General features: G+C 40.6%; 1 protein-coding gene across 4 annotated transcripts in view; it reads left to right on the top strand.

Annotated features, from left to right (window-relative positions):
* The window catches only part of LOC122528957 (fat-like cadherin-related tumor suppressor homolog), a 73976-nt gene that overhangs the window by 29996 nt on the left and 23162 nt on the right, over positions 1 to 20818 (top strand). For 3 of the 4 annotated variants that reach the window (XM_043654631.1, XM_043654633.1, XM_043654630.1), the window contains exons 4-5: positions 15427 to 15582; positions 18837 to 18947. In XM_043654631.1, the coding sequence (XP_043510566.1) occupies positions 15427 to 15582; positions 18837 to 18947 (267 nt within the window). The remainder of the gene's footprint in view (positions 1 to 15426; positions 15583 to 18836; positions 18948 to 20818) is intronic. The other variant, XM_043654632.1, reaches the window with a different exon arrangement.

Below are 20818 nucleotides of genomic sequence, written 5' to 3'. Positions count from 1 at the left end.
GAAAAAGAAAGAAGCGAAAGAAAGAGGGGGGGGGGGGGGGGGGAGAACCGATCGCGGCGGAGCCGCGGGGAAAGGAAAGAAAAGAGCTCGTTCAGCAACGTCGAATTCCTTTTTTTTCTCGCCGTTTTTCATCGAGCTTTTTCTCTTTCGTCGCGCCTTTCTTCTCCTCCCCGCCGCGAGAAGAACCCTTACGCGCCGCGAACACTCGAACCAGTCGGCAAAGTCGCTTAATTGACATTCTTCGTGTTCCCCCCTTCCTCCTCCCCCGCCGCCCTTGGCGCACGAGATACCCCGGTCGTTTTATTTCTCATTTCCTCTCGCATTGTAATGAAAAGCCCGGGCTTTCGGGCACGTGGTGACGGGCTTCGAGGAAGTGAAGAGGAGAGCGAGCACGCGAGAGAGAAGAGAAGAAGAATACAGACGGATTTGCCGGTGTGGAACGCTCAGACGATTTTTTAAGGGAGTGGTGAAGGCACCGCCCGCGACACACAGAGAGATCTCGAATGTACTTGTTTTTATTGGAGCCGTGAAGCCGCGGCAGGTCGGATTCTTTTGAAACGACGACTGATGAACGAGAACGTGTGAAACATGGTGCTTAATTGAAGAGCGTGCGGACGAAGGACTGAGGTTTAAGGGGGGGAAAAAATGGACGAGAACCCGTGGGAATCTCTCGACGAGCTAATTCTTCAATTAACGTGCAGCACACGCTGTAGGAATTCCTTTATTTGATTGAAAAGCAACGCTCCTCGACAATTGACTTTTGTCTTGTATATGTTGCGATACGGTTCGATCTTCGATTGTAAATTCATACAAACCGGAATTGGGTGATAATTCGTTACGCTGTGATTATTTTTACCAAAAGAGTAATCGTAGCAATCGTAATTATTGATCATTAATTGACAATCATGATTACATTTGATACGCTGAATGATTGACTTTTACTGTTCAATGTCATTATATTAGATTGTGTCGTAAATAATTTCCGTTTTTTGGGAATAGATTGTAACGACACATCGTTAATCGTGAACATGATTCAACGTTAGTCGTGATTGTTAATTATCAATTTTTCTCAACACTGATATTCACATACGAATATCTGTGTAACATTTGAAAATAAAATACAAATCATCGAAGGATTAAACCATACGTGATAACAAGTACAAATTACATATTTTCTTCGGAATCTATTTTTCCCAATATTTCAAAAATATTGAAGGTACCCATAATGTCGTTTTTCAATACTGTACAAAATTTTATTTTGTTTAAGAGTTGATACAATTGTAATCTCTAATTTAATATAACAATAAACACACTAAATGTCAATATATTTAGTTGGAATATAGGTTATCTTGTGACAAGTTAAATTATTGTCACGAAATGGCAACGTTTATTAAATTTCGAGAAAAATACGTCACTTATGGGTAATATTTTTATATATTTTCCCTCATATATATTTTTGTATTTCGACGCTCGAAACAACACCACTGGCCAATTTTATCTGACTTCGCCATTTCGGTTCCATCAACAGAAAGAGACGCTTGTTTTTCTAGGGGGAGGGAAAAAAAGCTCGCCTAAAAATCCGACGAACGATGGTACACCGATCTCGTCACGCTGACGCAGCTTTACAAAAGTCACGTCCCCCTAACGAAACGTCAATTATATCGCATGCAGCGACGAGCGCCCTCAGGTTGTTTCCGCGAAAGGTATATTTCTCTTTCCGGCGATAAAACGGTAATTACCGGGATCATCGTCCTCCACGTCTTTTCTGAGAAAACGAATCCACGTATGTATCTACGCGTCTAGGTATTATCTCGCGAAACTACTACTCCGGTCGCTTAGTCATCGCGAACGACGTACGCGTCTCGCCGCCGGAGGATATCCGGCTTCCTTTCGTTTTCGTCTCGTTACACGTTTGCCTCTTGGCGCTAGCCTCGGAGTGAGAGAAGACGGATGAAAGAGAACGCTTCTCTCTCAAGGAGCTTTTATAGTGACGGTGTAAATTGATCTTCCGGCAATGCGTTTGCTGCTTTCTTCGTTCTGTGCTAGATTCGGCGTGAAAGAGGTTTCTTTTTGGTTCAAAAGCGGAGCAAAAGGGGAAAGGAATCGAGTTTGTTGAAAAAGTCATTTCGTCGCTCGACTGATTCGAGTGAATTAGCAGAATGTTTGGGAAAGTGGGGGAATAAAAGAATCGATGGCGAGTGGATAAAAAGACGAAATTTAATAACCTCTTGCGCTGGAATAACGTGCCAGGCACGTCGAGAATTTTTCGTCCCAAATTGCCACACTTTCTCAGTTTCAAGTATATTTAAATGTAGCGCAGGCGAAACAAATAATAAGTTTAGTCTGAATAATTTCTATCCAGTGATATCGTACCGACGAGTTCGAAAAAGAAAAAGAAAGCGACGAATTATTGTATACGGTTCGGTCACTCGTTACGGTCCGCGAACCAGTTGCCGGCGCAAGGGGATTAATATCAGAGAAGCGCGAGGAAGAATAAAGTAATACAGACAATAGAGTTCGCGTGATATGGGCATCGTGGAAAATGGAGGAACGAAGAAGAACGAGAGGAAAATGAGAAGCAGAATACGAGCAAGGAAATGACGGTGAAACGTGGAAATGGCAAACGAAAGTAGGTAGAAGAACGGCTAGAGAGAGAGAGAGTTTTGAAAACGTGGAGAATCGCAGACGACGACGGGGGAGAGGGGAGAGAAAGCGGGTCAGGGGGAAAGTTGGAAAGGGCAAGGAAACGTGGAGAGGATAAAGGGGGAATTAATCAGGATGGGTATTCAAAAATAATTGACGATGGAAAACGTCTGGCCGCGAGCGTTCCCGCGTGATACGGTCGAACGACCGTCGGGAGAAAATGCGAAGCAACCCATGGCAAGGGTGGAAGAAGAAGGGACACAAAGGAAAAAACGGGAATGCGTGAACCCGTCCGCTTCAACATGCCATTGTCTCGAATTCTAAAGCGGCGATGTGTTCGCGATTTTCGTGGCTGCCTTGATTTTCACGGAACCTATTCGACGATGATTTGCCCTCGTGCCCGTTTACTTCCCCCCCGCACCGCCATATGTATGAGCGCACGTATGCTCGTTAAACTGCTCGCCCTTTCCTTTTGTGCGCGGGAATTTTTTTCGAATATAGAATTCTTTTTTCTCCGTCAAATATCTCGGCAAAGTCTCTGAGTTTTTTCGATTTTTTTCTTTCTTTTTGTTTTTTGTTGTTTTTTTTTTTTTCAGCTGGCACATTCGTACGTTCTGCACGCGTTCTTGTTGCAGATTATTCTGCATTTTGTATTTCACGCGATAAAAGTCTGTCAGCCCCCGGAAATTAAAACCTCGCGCTTTATCGATCACGCGTTTTCAAATTAAAATACGGGATCTTTTGTCCAAACAGAGACACTAACGAGCCAGTGTAAATCGTGTAAAAATTCAATTTCATCCGTACACTGCCGCTCTAAAGTCTTAGGTCTGTTTAAAAATTGTAACAATTGAAAATTGAAAAATTACACTGTGTAACAGAGATATTAAGTTGGATGGTACTTTATACAAGAAAGAATCTGTCAAGTATCGATATATTAACAATTGTATTACATGAAAAGAGCAGCTAAAAAATTTTGTTGTCTATTTATTACAAAAGATGTTCGAATATTTTCGTGCAAGGGTATCTACTGAAATTTTACGATGTCATTTGGTTTGGAGATAAATTTCCTTTGTTCCCACGAATACGCGTGCAATTTCATCATCTACGATAAATAACGAAGCACGGGAAAGGAGAAAAAGTCAATTTCTTTGCCAAGTCGATAAGTTAATTTCTTTCCTTACTTACCTAAGCTTTCAGGAAGTGTAAAAAAAAAATTTCGGATTACCACGTTATACAATCAGTTTTTAAATCAAACTTTTAAAAGGTTCCTCTCTCTCTCTCTCGGGAGGAGTAAAAATTGCCTTCAGAAAATTCACCAGTGAGATTTTACCAAGGACGTTAGCGACCCAGTTCGAAGAGTTAAAAACAAAAGATTCTCTCAAGATTGTTCAAACGAGAGTGTATTTCGTTGAAAAAAAAAAAAAAAAAATTGCTCGTCAGGGAATATCGCCAGATGAGTATGTCGAAAAGATAGGAATTTCGCCGACAGAAACCAAAAGGCCGATATATTTCGGCATCTGACCGCACAGTTTATTGCGAGCAAGGAAAAAAGAAAAATAGCGTCGAAAATAGCCAAAGGTTATAGGAATTCCAGCCGGACGTTGGCATTTCGGACAGGAAAGAGCGAGTATGCTACGAGGGAAGCCGGTTCCGTTGAAACTTCATCAACGTTGTGCCCGTTTGAAAGCGTCGTCGTTCCCCTGGCCAACCAAATGCGAAGTCCGACGTATATCTCGATAAGTCGTTCCGTAGAGCGCAAACTTCCCGGCTCGCAGTCAATCTCGCGGAGAGATCGCGGCGCTCGAGCAACCGCCGCCCGGGGCTCTATGATTATTAATTACACGATCTGGCTGCTCGTTAATTGAAGACAAACTTTACGTCCGCGGGCAAAAACAAGCAGACAATTAAGAGAAATACCGAAGTGTCGGCGGCAGTGGTAGTCAGCGGATCTTCGATATCATCGTTCGACCTTTCCAGCTAGTTCCAATTATTAACGACCGCGCAATTACCACGGTGTTTCCTCTGATAATATCTTTCAACCCCCTAACCCAAGTATTTCGTAACTCGCGTGGTTACGCTCTCGATCGTGAAACTGATTCGCCTGTCGATGCTTGACAATTGATGTTTCTCGAAAGGATAATCGTAGCGTTTATCACATTTTGTTGTTAAAATATATCGACTAAACGCAAGCCTTACTTTTACGATTGGCTGCTTGTCGTTTTATTTGCAGAGCTCGAGGAAATTTCAGCACATCTTTTTACATCGCGATCTATCTCGCGCAGCTTTATTTTCTAGGTTATACGAGGTGTAAATAAGTTGCAGCAGTTGTAAAGTTTACGGCGATATATCAAGGAGTAGATGAGATTCAATCTTGACACGTCGCTGTGAAAAGTCACGGCAAAAGTGAGCCACGTCGTTGGGCTATTGCGGATATTCTTATCAGTTTTCTTTTTTTTTTTTGTTTTTTTTTTTTGCGTCACGCTCGGCTCTGAGGACGCTAAAACGGGGAGAATAAAAAAGGAATCTGTCAACGGGGAAAATTACGTTGACGTTTATGAAACGAAACCAGCTTTCTCAAAAATATCTCGTATTCGTCGTTCGTGTTTGAAAATTCTGTTCAACCGTCTGGTCGATCGATCGTTTGTCTTTTATTGTTTCATAAATTTTCTTCGCGAGGGACTTGCGGGACAAGCTTTCGTCGAGCGAAACGGCGAACAAAAATATCGTAATTTTCAGAAAACTTTCTTTTCACGAGAGAGAACGAGAGAACATCCACCTGAAAACGGCTTTTTATTCGGAGAAACTGCGCCCGTGGTACTGCGGAATCTCGCTATCGTATACCCATAAAATATCGTATTACTCGCGCGCATTTTCAAACGTCCCACGCAGAAGCTCGGCTTTATTTCGAAAGCAAAGACACGTTGCCCGAAAGGATAACGTTTATCTAGCCACTTAAACCGTCTTGTGTGGGACCTTAAGCGTTTTCCAATGCATAGCTGCGAGCTAAACGAGACGTATCCTTCCAATCCCTTAACCCTATTTCGATCCACGCTCGTCGAAAGCCTGTCGATGATCGAATCGGGTCGATTCGTCTCTATTCGTCTTTCATCAACGTATCGCTATCGTTTATTAAATATCGTTGACGCAATTGTGCGTAAATTGACGAAAATTAAAGAACTCTTGTTAACGACGCGTTCCTTCCGATGCCTCGTTGGCATCTTTCTTTTTGCAAAATTAAGTCTGTCATTAGTTCAAAATTTTTTTTAAATAAAAATAACCAAATAATGATCAAAGAATTCTTCTACTGTACGACGCGTCTCTTTAGACCTTATTAGCATCTTTCTTTCAAAGAAAGTTAATAATTTTTCTTTCTTTTAAGTAAAAAAATTAATAATTTTGTAAAATTAAGTCTATCAAGAATTAGTTCAAAATTTTTTTGAAGAAAAATAATAATAAAAAATCGAAGAATTTTTTTACAAGGTTAAGCCTAACAAAAATTTAATTCTTTCAAAGCGAAATAACCAAAATTGGTGCTTTGCTAATTTCATTAATTTTAATCCAGACGGGAATCTCTCGGAAATCTACCTTTTCCACTTTTCCACTCTAGTAAAATATCCCTCGAAGTGATTTTCCTTGGCTGAGATTCGTAACGAGATCAAAAGATTCTAATGAAATTATGACGAGAAGTTATGAATGATGAAAATGAAAAAAAAAAAAAAAGAAAAAGGAAGAAGAACGAGCGGAGCTACAAGCTAGAATTATACTTCGAATTTTTAACGGCTCTCTGTGAAATTTTGCATGCGTGGACAGCCACTTGCCGATGCTCTTTCTCGAGTTTCCGCCGGTGGAAAATAATTCATCGTGACCCGGTATCCTTGCTCGCGAGTGTAATGGAATAAAAATATGATATCTTGTCGAATAAAAAGCGAGAGAGGAATTTTCCAACCGCTTTCCCGCAGTTGCTAAAACGAATAACAAGCCGGGTCAACCGGGAGAAAAATAGGAGAGGAGAATTTACCAAATGAAAGTTCAAAAATTAATCGGTCATTACTCATCTTGGAACTTCTTTTCTAACTGAGTTTTAACTTAGAATTACGTGCCCCTCTCTCTCTCTCTCTCTCTCTCTCTCGCGAGGAATTATTCTCGTTTAAAAGTTCCAATCGTTGGCCGGAAGTAGAGGATAAAACAAACAGGCATCGGAGCGAACAACCCTAACATTGTTGCATTATTTTCTACCACGAAGCGAACGAGCAATACTCAACCGATGATTTGTTGCTGCGGCTGGAAGAAAAAATTTCGCAAGACGAAACAGGAAGGCTCGGTGGAGTCGAACGAACGACTTCCCCGGCAGTTTGCTGTTTTACGAACCTCCGGTCTTCTCTGTTCTAATCAAATATTTTACACTCTTGTTGGTTCGTTCGAGGGAAACGCGAACTTTCTCGCGTAAAATTACATTCTCGCAGCGAAATTTACGAAATTCCCCCTAACGCATAAAGAATTCTCGTACCGTCGATTGTACGCATAAAGAATTCTCGTACCGTCGATTTTAAAGTCGGAAGTTATATTTTAATATCTTTTACATTCGCCAGAATGTCGTCTTGGAGCGTTCTGGCAAAAAGCGACAAGAGACGTATTCGTCAAAGAGAGGAGTTCGGAGATCTTTCACCCGGAAATGGAATAAATATCGTAACAAGAGATTTCGAGGTCTCTCGGAAAGGTAAACGAGATTGAACGCGACAGACGCTCTCGCGGCGGATGATCAGTTATCAGGAGAATTTCGCGAAGCTTTGCGACATCAGGAAATATCTAATAAGACCTATCGTTCGCCGTTTGCAGTCGGGTAAAATTCTGATAAACTTCCCGAGGCGAACTGAAGAGAGAGAGAGAGAGAAACTGTGCATAAACTTTTCATAAAATTCGAACGCTGATTGCTCGTAGCGCAAATGAAAAGTACAATCGAAGGGAAGGACATCGACGTTCGTAAATATCGAATGGACGAGAGAATGCAACAGCTGCGAAAGGAAATGAGAGGAAAAATTTATGCAATGGAATTGCGTTCGAGAAACCTTTTGAATAAATTGGTTCTTGCCGTGTATCGTTTTTTCTACGCGTAGATAGCTTACAAAGTACGAGTAAAAAAATCGTTGCAAAGATGGAACGTTATCGAGCCACGGATTACGATAAATTAAAATTTATCAGCTTCGTTTGGATCAGTACGTGCGGAAGGAAACCTCCACAATCTTTTCTACTTCTTTCATTTATATGATACATTATATACCTAAAAGATATTTTTATTTTATCATTTAAATTGCATGCAAACCGTCTCGAAGCAACGTCTAAATTACACTCAGCGATGATTCGAATATTGAATGTCATCTGTCGATCGATCTACTATCAAAACTTGATTGAAGTCCAGACGGAAGTTCGACTCTTGTTTCGACCATAAAAATCAAGATTTCCTGTCTGGGCGACGGTTGCACGGAGACACGAGTGTGTTCGAGTCGCCTATAAAAAGAGGTCGTAAAAGCAGCGGTGCTCGTCGGAGGAAGACAATTTCGAAAAGCGCAGGTAATGGCACCTACGAAGCGACATCGACGATTTACACACTCGGTGAAGCAGGTTTTGCCGCCCTGGAGTGCCGCTTTCTTTCGACGTCTCTCTGCGGGCAGGTTGCCGCGTCTCTCGACGTGGCTTCAAAAGAAATCTTATCTGCGCTGAACTCTACGGTATCTGAAAACAGAGTAGTTACAGAGTAATACGTATAATATATTGCTCGGATCTGCGCAAAGTGCGTGAGTAAATTAAAAGAACGATCCGAAGTACGGTTACGGGAAGTTTACATAAGAGATATTGGGTATTTTATGGGTTTACTCTTACTTGTATTTCGATTTGTACGCTCTGATCCGCTCGATCTGTTTTTGAACGCTTTCCAATTTTAACGCAACTTTACCACAGCCATTTAAATTATCTTCGCTTAAAGGGGGCAGGACAGTTTAACGGGCCTAAGAATTACGAATACTTTGGAGGGTTAGTAAAAAAAAAGTACATATTTGATTGACATGAGCATTTGTGGTTTATTTTGACACATTATGAAATATAAGAGGCAACATTAAAAAAGAAAAAAAAGAGGGCTCTTATTTAACTTTTTTAACGACATCCTTTTACATAACTTTTTTTTAGATTGCCTATCGGTGTGCATGATTCCAGCCAAACAGAATTAGTTTTCATTTCTGTGAAAATTATGAAAACAGCAGCTATTTGTTTTCGATGTATCGAATTTATGCCAAAAGTTTCTACGTTCTTTTGTTTATATTTTTCGAAATTGTTAAAAATTTAAAATTGTTCGATCGTCAATCCATAGTAAATGTTACACTAAAGATAGGCATCAAGTTTCACAGTAATCGGTTGGTTAGATTCCGAGATATCTTGCACACCGTTTCTAAAAACCTAGTTTCGAGAAATACGCGTTTAAAGTTTCAGATTGTCATTTTTCATATGTATCCTTTACTTAATTTTTTTTACTCATACATCGCGGCTCACAGTTCGTACAATTCACGACTAAATTGAATCCAAGTCTCCTAATATTCGGTTCACCAAAAGTAACATTTGAATCACACGATTTACACTTTATAATACTGCTTAAAGTTGTAAACAGTGATACAAATTCAGTTATTCTATATCCGTGGCGGATTTAAAGGCTGGGACCTTTCCTATCTTATTTCTAAGACTTCAAACTACTATTTAAAACGAAACCAAAAAAATCGATTTTTTTGAAAATTTCAAACTGTCCTGACCCCTTGAGAATTAATTTAAAAGGTGATTCATAAGAAGAATAAATTGATTTAGACGAAGTATTATCTTCTCTTTTACATAGCACGTTTGCTGCTTGCGATCTTAAAGAGTACATCCTGAATTTCAAGTAAGCCTAGAGGCTGAATCTCTCTCTTGCAATTACCTAATTTCCATCAAACATCTTGCACAATTCAACAAAGGGAGTTCATCAAAGTTTTAGTTACATTTACTCGTGCCTCTTTATTTTAACCGGAAACAAAACGACAGGGTTTCCCTCTTCCATTAAAGGGAATGATAGAAAACGTTCTGTTGACGAACGTTTAGAGATCCACGCAGGTCAAAGGTAACCTGCAAACACGATCGTGCAGCAAATTACGGTCGCGATTCCGCGTTCTCGTTTCGTCCATATTTCCACCAGCCTCGAGAATCGTTTTAATTGAACAACAATTCCCCGAGATGAAACTTTATCATTAAGCGACATCTTACTTTCCGATTTTTCTGTCGGCGTGATCTTTTCATAGCACCTGTTTTATAGGACAAAGACAATTTTCATCAGTGTGAAGTATGTAGAGAAGAGCAAATAAGAAATTGGGAGTCTAAATCAATTGACCGTTAGATTCGACGAAATCAGCGGTGACTATTGACGTAATTTCTGTCGGGAAAGATGCTGAGAGGAGAAGACGCTGAAGAGTGCACAATCACTGTTTCGTTGTTACTGGCAATCACGCGAGAAGCTTAGGCTTGGTGATCGTTCAAACTAAACACGTTCCATCCTTCGAGACGAAATGAGCAAGTTTGGAACGACAACTTCTCCTCCGTTGTGTTTGCGTTTGCGGAAGTAAATTTTTTTAGAATCAACTACCAGTATTTTTAGAAATCGAAATTAATGACTCGTAGGAAAGTTCGTTTTCCTCGTTTCCATGTTCATTTCATTGGTTCACAAAATCGATCGTTAGGCATTTAAACATTCCACCTTGAAACGACGAAAACTGATAGCCATATAGTGTCGAGTTAACACCACTATCACAAGCCTACTTAAATCATACATTCAAATTTGGAGAGGAGAATTCGTTCCAGTTCACACTTAACTACCCTCGTCACGCACACGAACGGTGTATAATATACACGCTGAATGTTACACTGCACGCAGCTCCGCGCTACCATAGTCTGTGGAACATCGTTTCACGTTGGTTAGAGTTTCCGGTGTACACGAAGCCTTCCTATCCGCTGTGTCGTGGCGAGGTGAACATTGTAACCCATCCGCTCGCCGTTCGCTGGATAAAACAGGAGTTTCCTAGTCCTAATTTAGTGCAGATGTTACCGAACGGATGTGACGCGTGGTTCTCGCGAAGTGTCCATCGGGACGGCAGATTTACGCCGGAAATGACCGACCTGATCTTCCGTCCATCTACGGAAATTGCGTTCCCGCATATCTGATTATTTCTACGTCGAACGCGACAACGCCTCGTCGTTTGTGCACGCTGCACGAAGCTCCAGAAAGCTTGTGCTCGGTTTACATTTCGATGAAAGCTGAAACCTGTAGGGACCATTGAAAACTTTCGCGGGTGAATGAAGTAATCGTACGAATTCCGTGAACGTGAGATTGATCTAAAATATCATATCAAATAGTCTAGTATTATCATTTACGGATATAGATTTGTGGTTCAGGAAAATGATCAGACAATTAGCAGACGTGATCAAGAATTATTCTGATCGTTGGAAAAGATTTTTGATGACAATTTGTTTTTCAGAGACAAACATTAATAAAATTGAAACGATAAATCGGTATGAGACATTGGAAATTTTCGCGAATGATAATATAAATTTCGTAAGTCTGAGATTGATTTAGAATAGTCTAATGCGATTTTACAATTGGAAAAAGAATTCCGAGACGTCTGACAATGAATGACGTTTCGTGCGGATAATCGACGAAAATGAACACTCGACGGAACTGCGACTGTATATAAGTACACGGAATAAAATTTAATCCGTAATAAAATTTCACAAGCAGCAATCATAGAAGGGAATTAGTTGTTTTAAAAAATTCGTCTCAATAAAATCCTAATTTTCGAGTGGACGTTTTATTTGCCTATTAAGCCAGCTTCTTCCTGAATAATTCAGCCGGCAGAGATATTTCCAGAGACTTCATGCTTCAATTAAGACTCAATAACTTCTTCACTACGAAGAAACCGAGCGAGCGTCGACGATACCCAGACCGAGCTGTGTTTACTCGCTTCCTCAAAACGACCCAGTCTCCCCGAGTTAAATTAATGAAAATTGTTACGTCGCCCGTCGAGGGAAACGTTCTAATTCCACGATCGCTATTTCGGGAAGGGATTTTTGCGAGGCTTCCGGGCGTCAAATTGAAGTGAGGACTTCCCCGAAAGAGGAAGTCCTCTGACCAATTTACGCTTACAGAGCTCTTATCTCTCCCTTCGTTTCAAAATCTAACGATTGGGAGCCATTTTACGCGTAGTTCTCTCGCCATTTCGAAACACAAGGAAAAGAGAGGACACTGTGCGTCTTAACCAACCTTGCGCTGGCAACTGATTGCGGACCATAACGAGCGACCAAATACCGTATACAATAATTCGTCGCTTTCTTTTTGAACTCGTCGGTATGATATCACTGGATAGAAATTATTGAGAAGTAATAAATTTATTATTTGTTTTGCCTATTTTGTTTTACTTAAATATACTTAACTGAAGAAATATTGCAATTTTGGGACAAAAAATTCTCAATTTGCGTGGCACGTCGTTCCAGCGCAAGAGGTTAAGACTTCTTTAAGAACTTGTGCTGGCAACTGATTACGGACCATAACGAGTGACCAAATACTGTATACAATAATTCGTCGCTTTCTTTTTGAACTCGTCGGTATGATATCACTGAATAAAAATTACTGAGAAGTGATAAATTTATTATTATTATTTGTTTTGCCTATTTTGTTTTACTTAAATATACTTAAAACTGATGAAAATATTGCAATTTTGGGACAAAAAATTCTCAATTTGCGTGGCACGTCGTTCCAGCGCAAGAGGTTAAGGCTTCTTTAACCACTTGCGCTGGCAACTGATTGCGGACCATAACGAGTGACCAAATACCGTATACAATAATTCGTCGCTTTCTTTTTGAACTCGGTATGATATCACTGAATAGAAATTACTCAGAAGTGATAAATTTATTATTATTATTTGTTTTGCCTATTTTGTTTTACTTAAATATACTTAAAACTGTGGAAATATTACAATTTTGGGACAAAAAATTCTCGACGTGCGTGGCACGTGATTCCAGCGCAAGAGATTAAACGAACCGCAATGAGCTTCTTCTTTTTTTCGAACGAGATAATACAGCAATTTGTCTGAGTTGTGAAAGTCATTTTTCGCGTTATCGAACGCGAGGACGACGAATAAGGAGGGCACGGAGCGATCGCGAATGGAACGCGAGGATTCTAGATGTCTCGAATTCGAGCTTACAAGCGCCGAGCATCGTCGGCTTTGTGCATTCCTGGCCGGCGGATGTGATTAAATATCGATCGGCCGCTATGCCGGCGGAATAAGTCTGGCCGTGTAAATAATTTCGCTAAAAGTCGCTTCAGATCGCGGACATAATCGAAACACACGTACGCTCAGTCACAACCGAGAATAAAACGGAGCGAGTGAAAGAAGAACCAAGAAAACAGCGGAACGAGAGGAGAACGAGCAAAATTAATATTAACAAACTCGTAAAACTGAGAGAAAAAATTCGTCAATCGATACCCATGGACAAAGCGTAAACAATAAACGAATAGTTTCTTCGAGTCTCGATATCGCGAGCTAGTCGTTCCCGACTAATACTCGTCGAGAATAATTGATAAACCGATATCGGCTAATCGATACATACTTATCGGACCAAGTGACCGGTACACAGTCTCTCCAGCGATCGAGTTCTCTCGATATATTACACACCGGTTATTTTTCACCATCGTCGGGATAAGCATAAGGGGAAACGAACGTAATTGAATTGTATCGTGGATCGTTGCTGCTCTGACTGTGCCAGTCCCCGATTGGTCATTTTGCTAAATTCAATAAAACTTTTGCTCCTTCATCCTGTTGATAATCTTCTGGTTCGTAATCTTCCTGCCTGTGTCCTGCATTCCCAGTTGCCTTCTCACTTTTTCGGCTCGTTTTTGCACCACCTTTCAGTAACGCGACGATGGAATGATTCCGTCTCCGTGAAAATCGCTGGCAAAATTTTTGAGTCAATTTCGGGGAGGTTCAAATGATGACCATTGACGAGTTCTTCGTGTCAAAAGATGAGACATTCTTCACTAAAACGTTGGCAGATATCTAACAAATTACATAACAGATTAATTTTTATATAAAGAACGAAAAAAAAGGTAATTTTAAATTTAAAAAAAACGAGAGAACTTTTCCTCACACCTTATACAACTTTGATTTTTGTTAGAAAACATCAATGAAACTTCGAAGAAATCTTGCTTAGTATTAATTCTTCAATCTTTGAAGCGATCGTTCGAGATTTCATTTCGTTGTGCTGCAGACAAGAAGAAACAAATTTTCGACTGTATTAAAATTCTCCATATTCAAGTTTATATCAATAAAGAATAAAATTAAATTAACACGGTTGTTCCTACTTCGTTAAAAATTCGAAAAATTGAAACGACAGCTACGAAAGATCTGTTTCTGTTGAAAATTCACTTGTGAAATATAAAATGTCTAATCGATAGCACGTACAAGTAAGGTCAATTTGCAGATTGGAAACTCGCGGAGGTCCTTATCTCTCCTTATCTCCAGTCGACTTTTTCCTGTCGAATAATTTTTCTCCTTTTTTTTTTTTTTTTTTGCTCTCTGAACGAGATTTCGTCGGCCTTTTACATTTACGATTGTGGCACGGAACCGATTGTGCAGATCGTCGCACGTGATACTCGCAAATGAAAAGCCGGGATTTCGCGGTGCCACGAAAGCTGCGGAAGTGGGTGCGCGAAATAAGGGTATAACGACGGAGATAAGTCGGAAAAAAGAAAAGGAAAAATTTTTGTAGACTGTAACCAAGGGGGAACTTTCTCCTCTAAAGGCGGAAAATGTTTCGGGATATTAGATTGGAACCGGATGTTTCTCGTCTTTCATTTTACGGTAAATTAAAATTGGGAAGATTGATTCGCATTTATAATTAATGTCTTGTTTTATTTATATTTTATTTATATCGTTTTATTTATACAGTAAACACGTCGAGACGGTTCGAGATTATACGCCGACGTTAAATTGTATATAGTACACGCAAATACACGTCACAGTGGGATAACTTGCTCGTACCTAGGGATTGGTAGAATTTAGTTTAGCCAAACTTTCTGGACACTGATTGGCAACGGTTGACTTGTAAAGGCTGAGTAATAGATGTACGCTATCGAAGATTAATTGGCAATTGGCTTCGCTTCCGTCTCAAGAGACCAAATATTCGTCTAATTTTTGTAAAAAAAAAAGAAAAAAAAACGCTATTTAACCTCTTGCGCTGGAATGACGTGTCACTCACGTTGAGAATTTTTCGTTCCAAAGTTGTAATATTTTCTCAATTTTAAGTGTATTTAAGTAAAACAAAATAGGCAAAACAAATGATGAGTTTATTACTTCTCAATAATTTCTGTCCAGTGATATCATAGCGACAAGTTCGAAAAGAAAGCGACGAATTATTGTGTACGGTTCGGTCACTCGTTATGGTCCGCGAACCAGTTGTCATCGCAAAGGGTTAAATAAATACTTCGCTCCGTCATGTAGACATACTTGACTTTTGGTCCATTTCGCGCGCAACAGTTTCCTCTTTTCTTGACGTCTCGTTATCGGACACACACTGTCTAGAATAAAACGTTCAAACTCTGTCTATCATCGAGTGCTTCATTTTCATTCACTGCATGTCTGTTTCGATAATTATGATATTTTCCCCACTCAAATCTTCGGTTTACGTACCTTCACGGTTAAAACTTTATAATTTCTGTTTCAGGTGACGGTCAGAGACGATGGAAGGCCGTCTCTGTCCTCGACGACCCGTGTGGTGATCGCGGTGGCAGACATAAACGACCACGGTCCAGAATTCGAGCAGAAGTTCTACACCGTTCAGATCCCAGCCTCCCCGTCCACCGACAAGCCGCTCTTCCAGGTATGATATCCACCCTTGGAACTACCCCGGAATCGATCTTCGTAATTCTATCCGACCTTCTAGTTGAGAACTAGGAGCTGGCATCGCACCACTTTCTCCGAGCCCTCGATGTAACCGAAGAACCACAGACCTGCCGTCCCGTTTCGTTTTTCTCTCTGTCTCTTTGTTACACCTGTATTAGAAGTAATCCCCTGTATCTTGTTGTACATATACATATATTATTATCCGTTCGCTCGTGGAGAATCATTCCCTGTCCTGCGACGCAGGAGTTGCCACTCGTCTCCAAATGTACGTATATTGCCCAGACCAGAGGGAGTCACGAGAGTCGATCGTTAAAAAAAAAGAAACGACAATGAGTCGAGAAGTCGCTCTTTCAGCCGATCTTGCAACTTTGACTCGCGTGCTTCCTTCGAGTCGATTGCGAGCTGGCCGGAAGTGAACGCTAAGTGAGCAGGAATTCAACTCGAGCCAAGTTCCTGGCAGTTCATTGGTGTGACAAGTCTGTCGATTCGAACTGTCGTGATTTATTGGGATTCAGATTGTCGAACGAGAGAACACCGTTTCTAATTCTTGGGTCATCGAAATTAAATCTCACTCAGTTTAGATAGCGTTTCTCAGAGAAATATAATAGTTTAACTTGAGTGGCAATTACGTCTCGCCTGTATACATTTTCTGTGTCAGACCCACAAAATTTCTTTTAATTTGTAAAAAAAAATATTATGGTATTTACAAATTCTTCCTTTCTTCTTCCCTCTTTAAAATTTTCTAGAAGAAAACAGTTATTCTTTCTTACTCAGTTTCACTGAAGTTTTCTAGCAATGAAACAATTGTTGTGTTTAAATAATTCGAGAACTATCACACGCTTCGAGAATATTAGTTAATTATTATAAAAAAATAAGTAAAATTGAAAAGGAATTTAAATACTTAGTTAATTCTATTCATAATAATTTTCATTTTATCAAGGAACATGTTTCTTATTCTTAATTCTATTGTCACTTGAAAAGGATAGCTTTCGACTTTTTTTTTTCATTATTATCATTACTTTATAAATCTGTTCTATCACAAATAAAAGTGTCTATATTTTTTTTAAATATGTTACAAAAATTGAAATATTTTGGTTCTATTTTGTAATAACTCCACGCACAGAGTTGCACGCTTCTTTAAAAATAAATCGTAAGGCAACACATGGAAATCCAAAAAATTAAATTATGCAGTCTATCAAAATTAAACAACGGCGATCGATCCGAAATTCCAATTTTTCCCCGAGATCAATAGCGTTCGCTTCGAACGGACCAGCTTCGCCCTCGACTTCGGTCGCGACCCAGTCGAACCGTCCGAGACTAGTGTCAGAACCTTCACGCTTTTCTGCAACGAGAGCCAAAGATCTTCCAGCAGACCCGACTGTATCGATACCGGAACGTCGTTTTCCCCACCCTCACCCACGTTTGTTGGCGATTGCTTGGAGTCTGTCTTAATTTTGTACGCAGTTTTGTCGCACGACGTACCTCGAGCACGAGCGTTCTCGAGAAAGAAAGTCCGACGCGAAGCTCGCGGGAAAGGAGAAAGAAGAAGAAAAAAAATTAGGGTCGATCACACGTTATCGGACGTGTTCTCTGTCTGGTGACGCCTCTTGTTCTCGGCGTGATCAAAGTAACCCACCGGCGACTATCGCGGCGTAAAAGGGTTGGAGAGATTTAGCACACGGACGAGTCTTCTCCCGCAGTCTCTTGTCGTTCTTCGGATTTACGGCGAGAAGATACACCCCTGGCTACGTGGTGGCGCGTTTCACGCGTCGGCAACTTCCACGACAGGGATCCCACGACAACGGAAATCGCGGTTAACGAGTTCCCTTTGTGATGACTCGTTGGTCCACCGCTCGGTCCTCGGGAATCTGCGATCGATCCTGGCCTCGGCTATCCCCGGCTACGCGTCTTGTTATTACTTGTTTGGAAACAGGCAAGCCAGATGCCATTCTCGGCTGATTTATTGCCGTATTAAATACCGTTACGTCGGTTTTACGTCTTCAGTTTCATTTTCGTAGTTATGGTATGTTCGTACGATGTTTATTGAATAATAAAATTTAAGTCAATTTAAGATCGATGGAAATTGTGTTCGAAACATTGTGGAGTATATATTACGTATTATAAATTATCGTAAGTTCGAGTTTAGAACAACGAATTCATCTGCGCATATAGAATTCTTTGCGAGTAATTAATTTATGGTTTATACTTCATTCAACGTGTTCACGAGTTACGGAAATTTAACAACAATGTTTCGCAGACAACTGCTACAAAATCGTTGCGCGATTCAAGTTCTAATCCTGAAGTTTTAATAACGTTAAGCATAATTGCAACAAACGTCCTGCATTATTCAACATTAGTTTTCATTATGCACACGTTTGCAGCCGCAACTCTTTTATAAGAATTCAAAACTTCGCAGAACATATGAATTTTCGACATAGAATTCTTACATTAAATGTAGCGCATATCCATTGGAATTAAATCGTTAATCAGTCTCTAATCAATCGCGATTCGTTTCGTTTGCACGCGTGCTGTATAGAATTACTGTTTGAAATCCGAAAATTTCTATTAATCGCCAGGCGGGAATTACATTATCGCGCGCGTGTATTCGAGGCTTGTTAAATATTTGCGAGATTCGAAAATCGCCGGAGGGAAATAAGATAATAAATTGACGTTATCGACAGATGATAATCCGATGTCAACGGTGACAATGCTTTTACAATGTGGCGGGAATATTTTAATATAATTCCCCTTTGGCCAGCGTTGAATTTCGTCGAGGCCAGATTCGATTTCACTGTTACATATCCAGTTACGGTTGCACGTTTCCGTAATTTCGCTCGATCGCCGTTTATTACGGCGATGGTGTGTTTCCACCCTTTGGCCGCGCGAACGTGTGTCCCACGTATCGGTGGTGGCGTACATCGTACGTTGATATCGATTCTTACAAAGTACACAGTTGATCGAATGAAAGCTCTCGTATTTCGCTCGCGTCGTTGGCCGTAATTTTCGTCAGAGGGGATATTTACCGGCATGCTCGTTAATAATAAGTCCCGAGCGGTTTAGTGGTTCGAGAAAGATCAACTGGTCAGAGCCAACAACCTGCGTTCGATCGACGATGAGGGAGGGGAAAAAAATGAGGAAGGGGGGGGGAGAGAAACGCGGAGTAGAGGGATGAAAGCGAATTAGCGGAGATAATGCGAAAGTTAAAAGGCTTCCTTCTCTCGTTCTCGACAGAAATCGAGGAACCGCTCGCGGGAGTTCGACCTTTCGATCGATACGTTACTAGAGAATGGAACTTGGGAGACATTTAGCCCCGACAGCTTGTCTGGAGATCCTATCTTCAGGGTAAGGACACCGCTGGCACGTTAAGAAAAAGTTAAAAAGTTAAAACAACAACGACTAAACACGCCGTCTCGTGGCACGGGAGAGAATATAAATAATTTCTGCGTATAAAAAAAAAAAAAAAAAAAAAAAAAAAAACGTGGAATTGGTCTCGGTCTAGTTTACGCGAGCTCTTGTGCATTGATTTATGATCCGCTTTTATGTATATATATATATATATATCATACATATATTACATGTATGCATATCGATTATAACTGTTCGTTCCAAGTATGATACCGCATTTTCATGCAACCCCGCTCTATGCCCGTTTTTATTTATTTTATCTTTTTTCTTTTTTTATATAAATAGGAGACGCCATGCATTCCGTCTACTTACTTGATCGATCGTCTTTTGTCCTTTCTGCCCGATGCAACCCTTCTTTTTGTACACACGCGACTCCGAGCGAAACTTGAAACACAGAACCGAAAGATATTGAAGTGGTTTGTGTACGGGGGCGGGGAATATGTGGGAAGGGGGTAGAGGAAATGGCGAGAGGCAGGAGGTTTTCAATGAACGCGAATGTTCACTGCTGCTGCTGCTGCTGCTGCTGCTACTTTACACGCTGAACCCCGGCTAATTGAGGCTCATTCGTAGCTGTCCGGGGATTTGGGTCGAGAGTGGAATTTATCTCCCCGAGTTATTAAGTATCAAGTGCCTGCTTGCTTCTTAATTGCATTCGGAGTTCAATGCTCCCTTTTTCTCGTAGGGGCTGAAAGAATTCGATATACCATCGGTATTTCTAATGCGTTCGATGGGAAACCCGAGGACTTAATTATCGTGCTCGAGTGCCTTTTAGCCGGACGGTTGTTCCAGGTGTAAAACTTCGGCCCGTGTTTCTTTCACGAGTAAATTGCTTGTCTCGATATACGTTTTTATCGCGATGTTAATTACGCGACACTTCAAATAGCTTGAAGCGGTTCACGGTAATTCAAAACGACCGGAGTGTTTGCCGCAGAGAGGCAACTTACCTCTGTCAATTCGAATTGTAAGTTGCTCGGAGACGGTGTTTGGCCGTGTTACCATTTGTGAATATCCAATGAATCGATTCGCTCAGAGTCGCGTCACGCGTGATCTCTTGCTGTCTTTCTCCACGATCCCTGTATGTGTATGCGTCCATCTTGAACTCTCTTGGCCACGTCTTGCCCGTTTTGCTCGTTTTGTATATTATACATAAACGGTATGTAAATGTGTCATGTTGTCGAATGTTTGCATCTGTCTTGTACGGGACTGTGCGCCTGATCGTTTTTTTTTTTTTCCCCTCGTTTCTTTCCTCTTCAGCGTAATTAATAAATTAATCGAGACAGGCCGCTAAATGCGAAAGCATGGCGCGGAAATGGAAAAGAATGGAATGAAAGGGTATGCCCGTGGCAGACCAGTTCTCTTTCCCACGTATTGAACGGCGTTATCTCCGTTCCGAAGAATGAAAATTGCTTTGGGTCATTCCAGTTATATTAATTACCGGGCGACTATACAGAATAGCTCGTAGCTTGAGTTTCTTTGAATTTCATCGTTTCCTAACCTGTTAATTAAGAGGTTTAGATTCGGTTACGCAAGTTTCTGATCAAAGCGACACTCAAGTTGGCAGATTGATACGTTCACTGTCCAGGCCTTCAGCGTTTTACAATTTGCAATAAATAAACATCATTCTGTAAGTCGCGTTACTTCGTAAAATTTGTTAGATAAAATTCATTCAATACTGAACGAAAAATATGTAGAATAAAAACAAGAATCATCATTCTTCGTGGTATTTCGACGTTTAGATATAATTCTTGAAAAAGAAGAACTTGAAGATGTCATCGGAACGCGTTATCGTTTCACCTCGCAAAAAAAAA

The sequence above is a fragment of the Frieseomelitta varia genome, unplaced genomic scaffold, assembly GCF_011392965.1.
Source record: "Frieseomelitta varia isolate USP_RPSP 00005682 unplaced genomic scaffold, Fvar_1.2 scaffold_273, whole genome shotgun sequence".
In the NCBI taxonomy this organism is placed as follows: Eukaryota; Metazoa; Arthropoda; class Insecta; order Hymenoptera; family Apidae; genus Frieseomelitta; species Frieseomelitta varia.
Note: the sequence above shows the minus strand (reverse complement) of the source record. Positions and strands in the feature narration are given on the sequence as shown.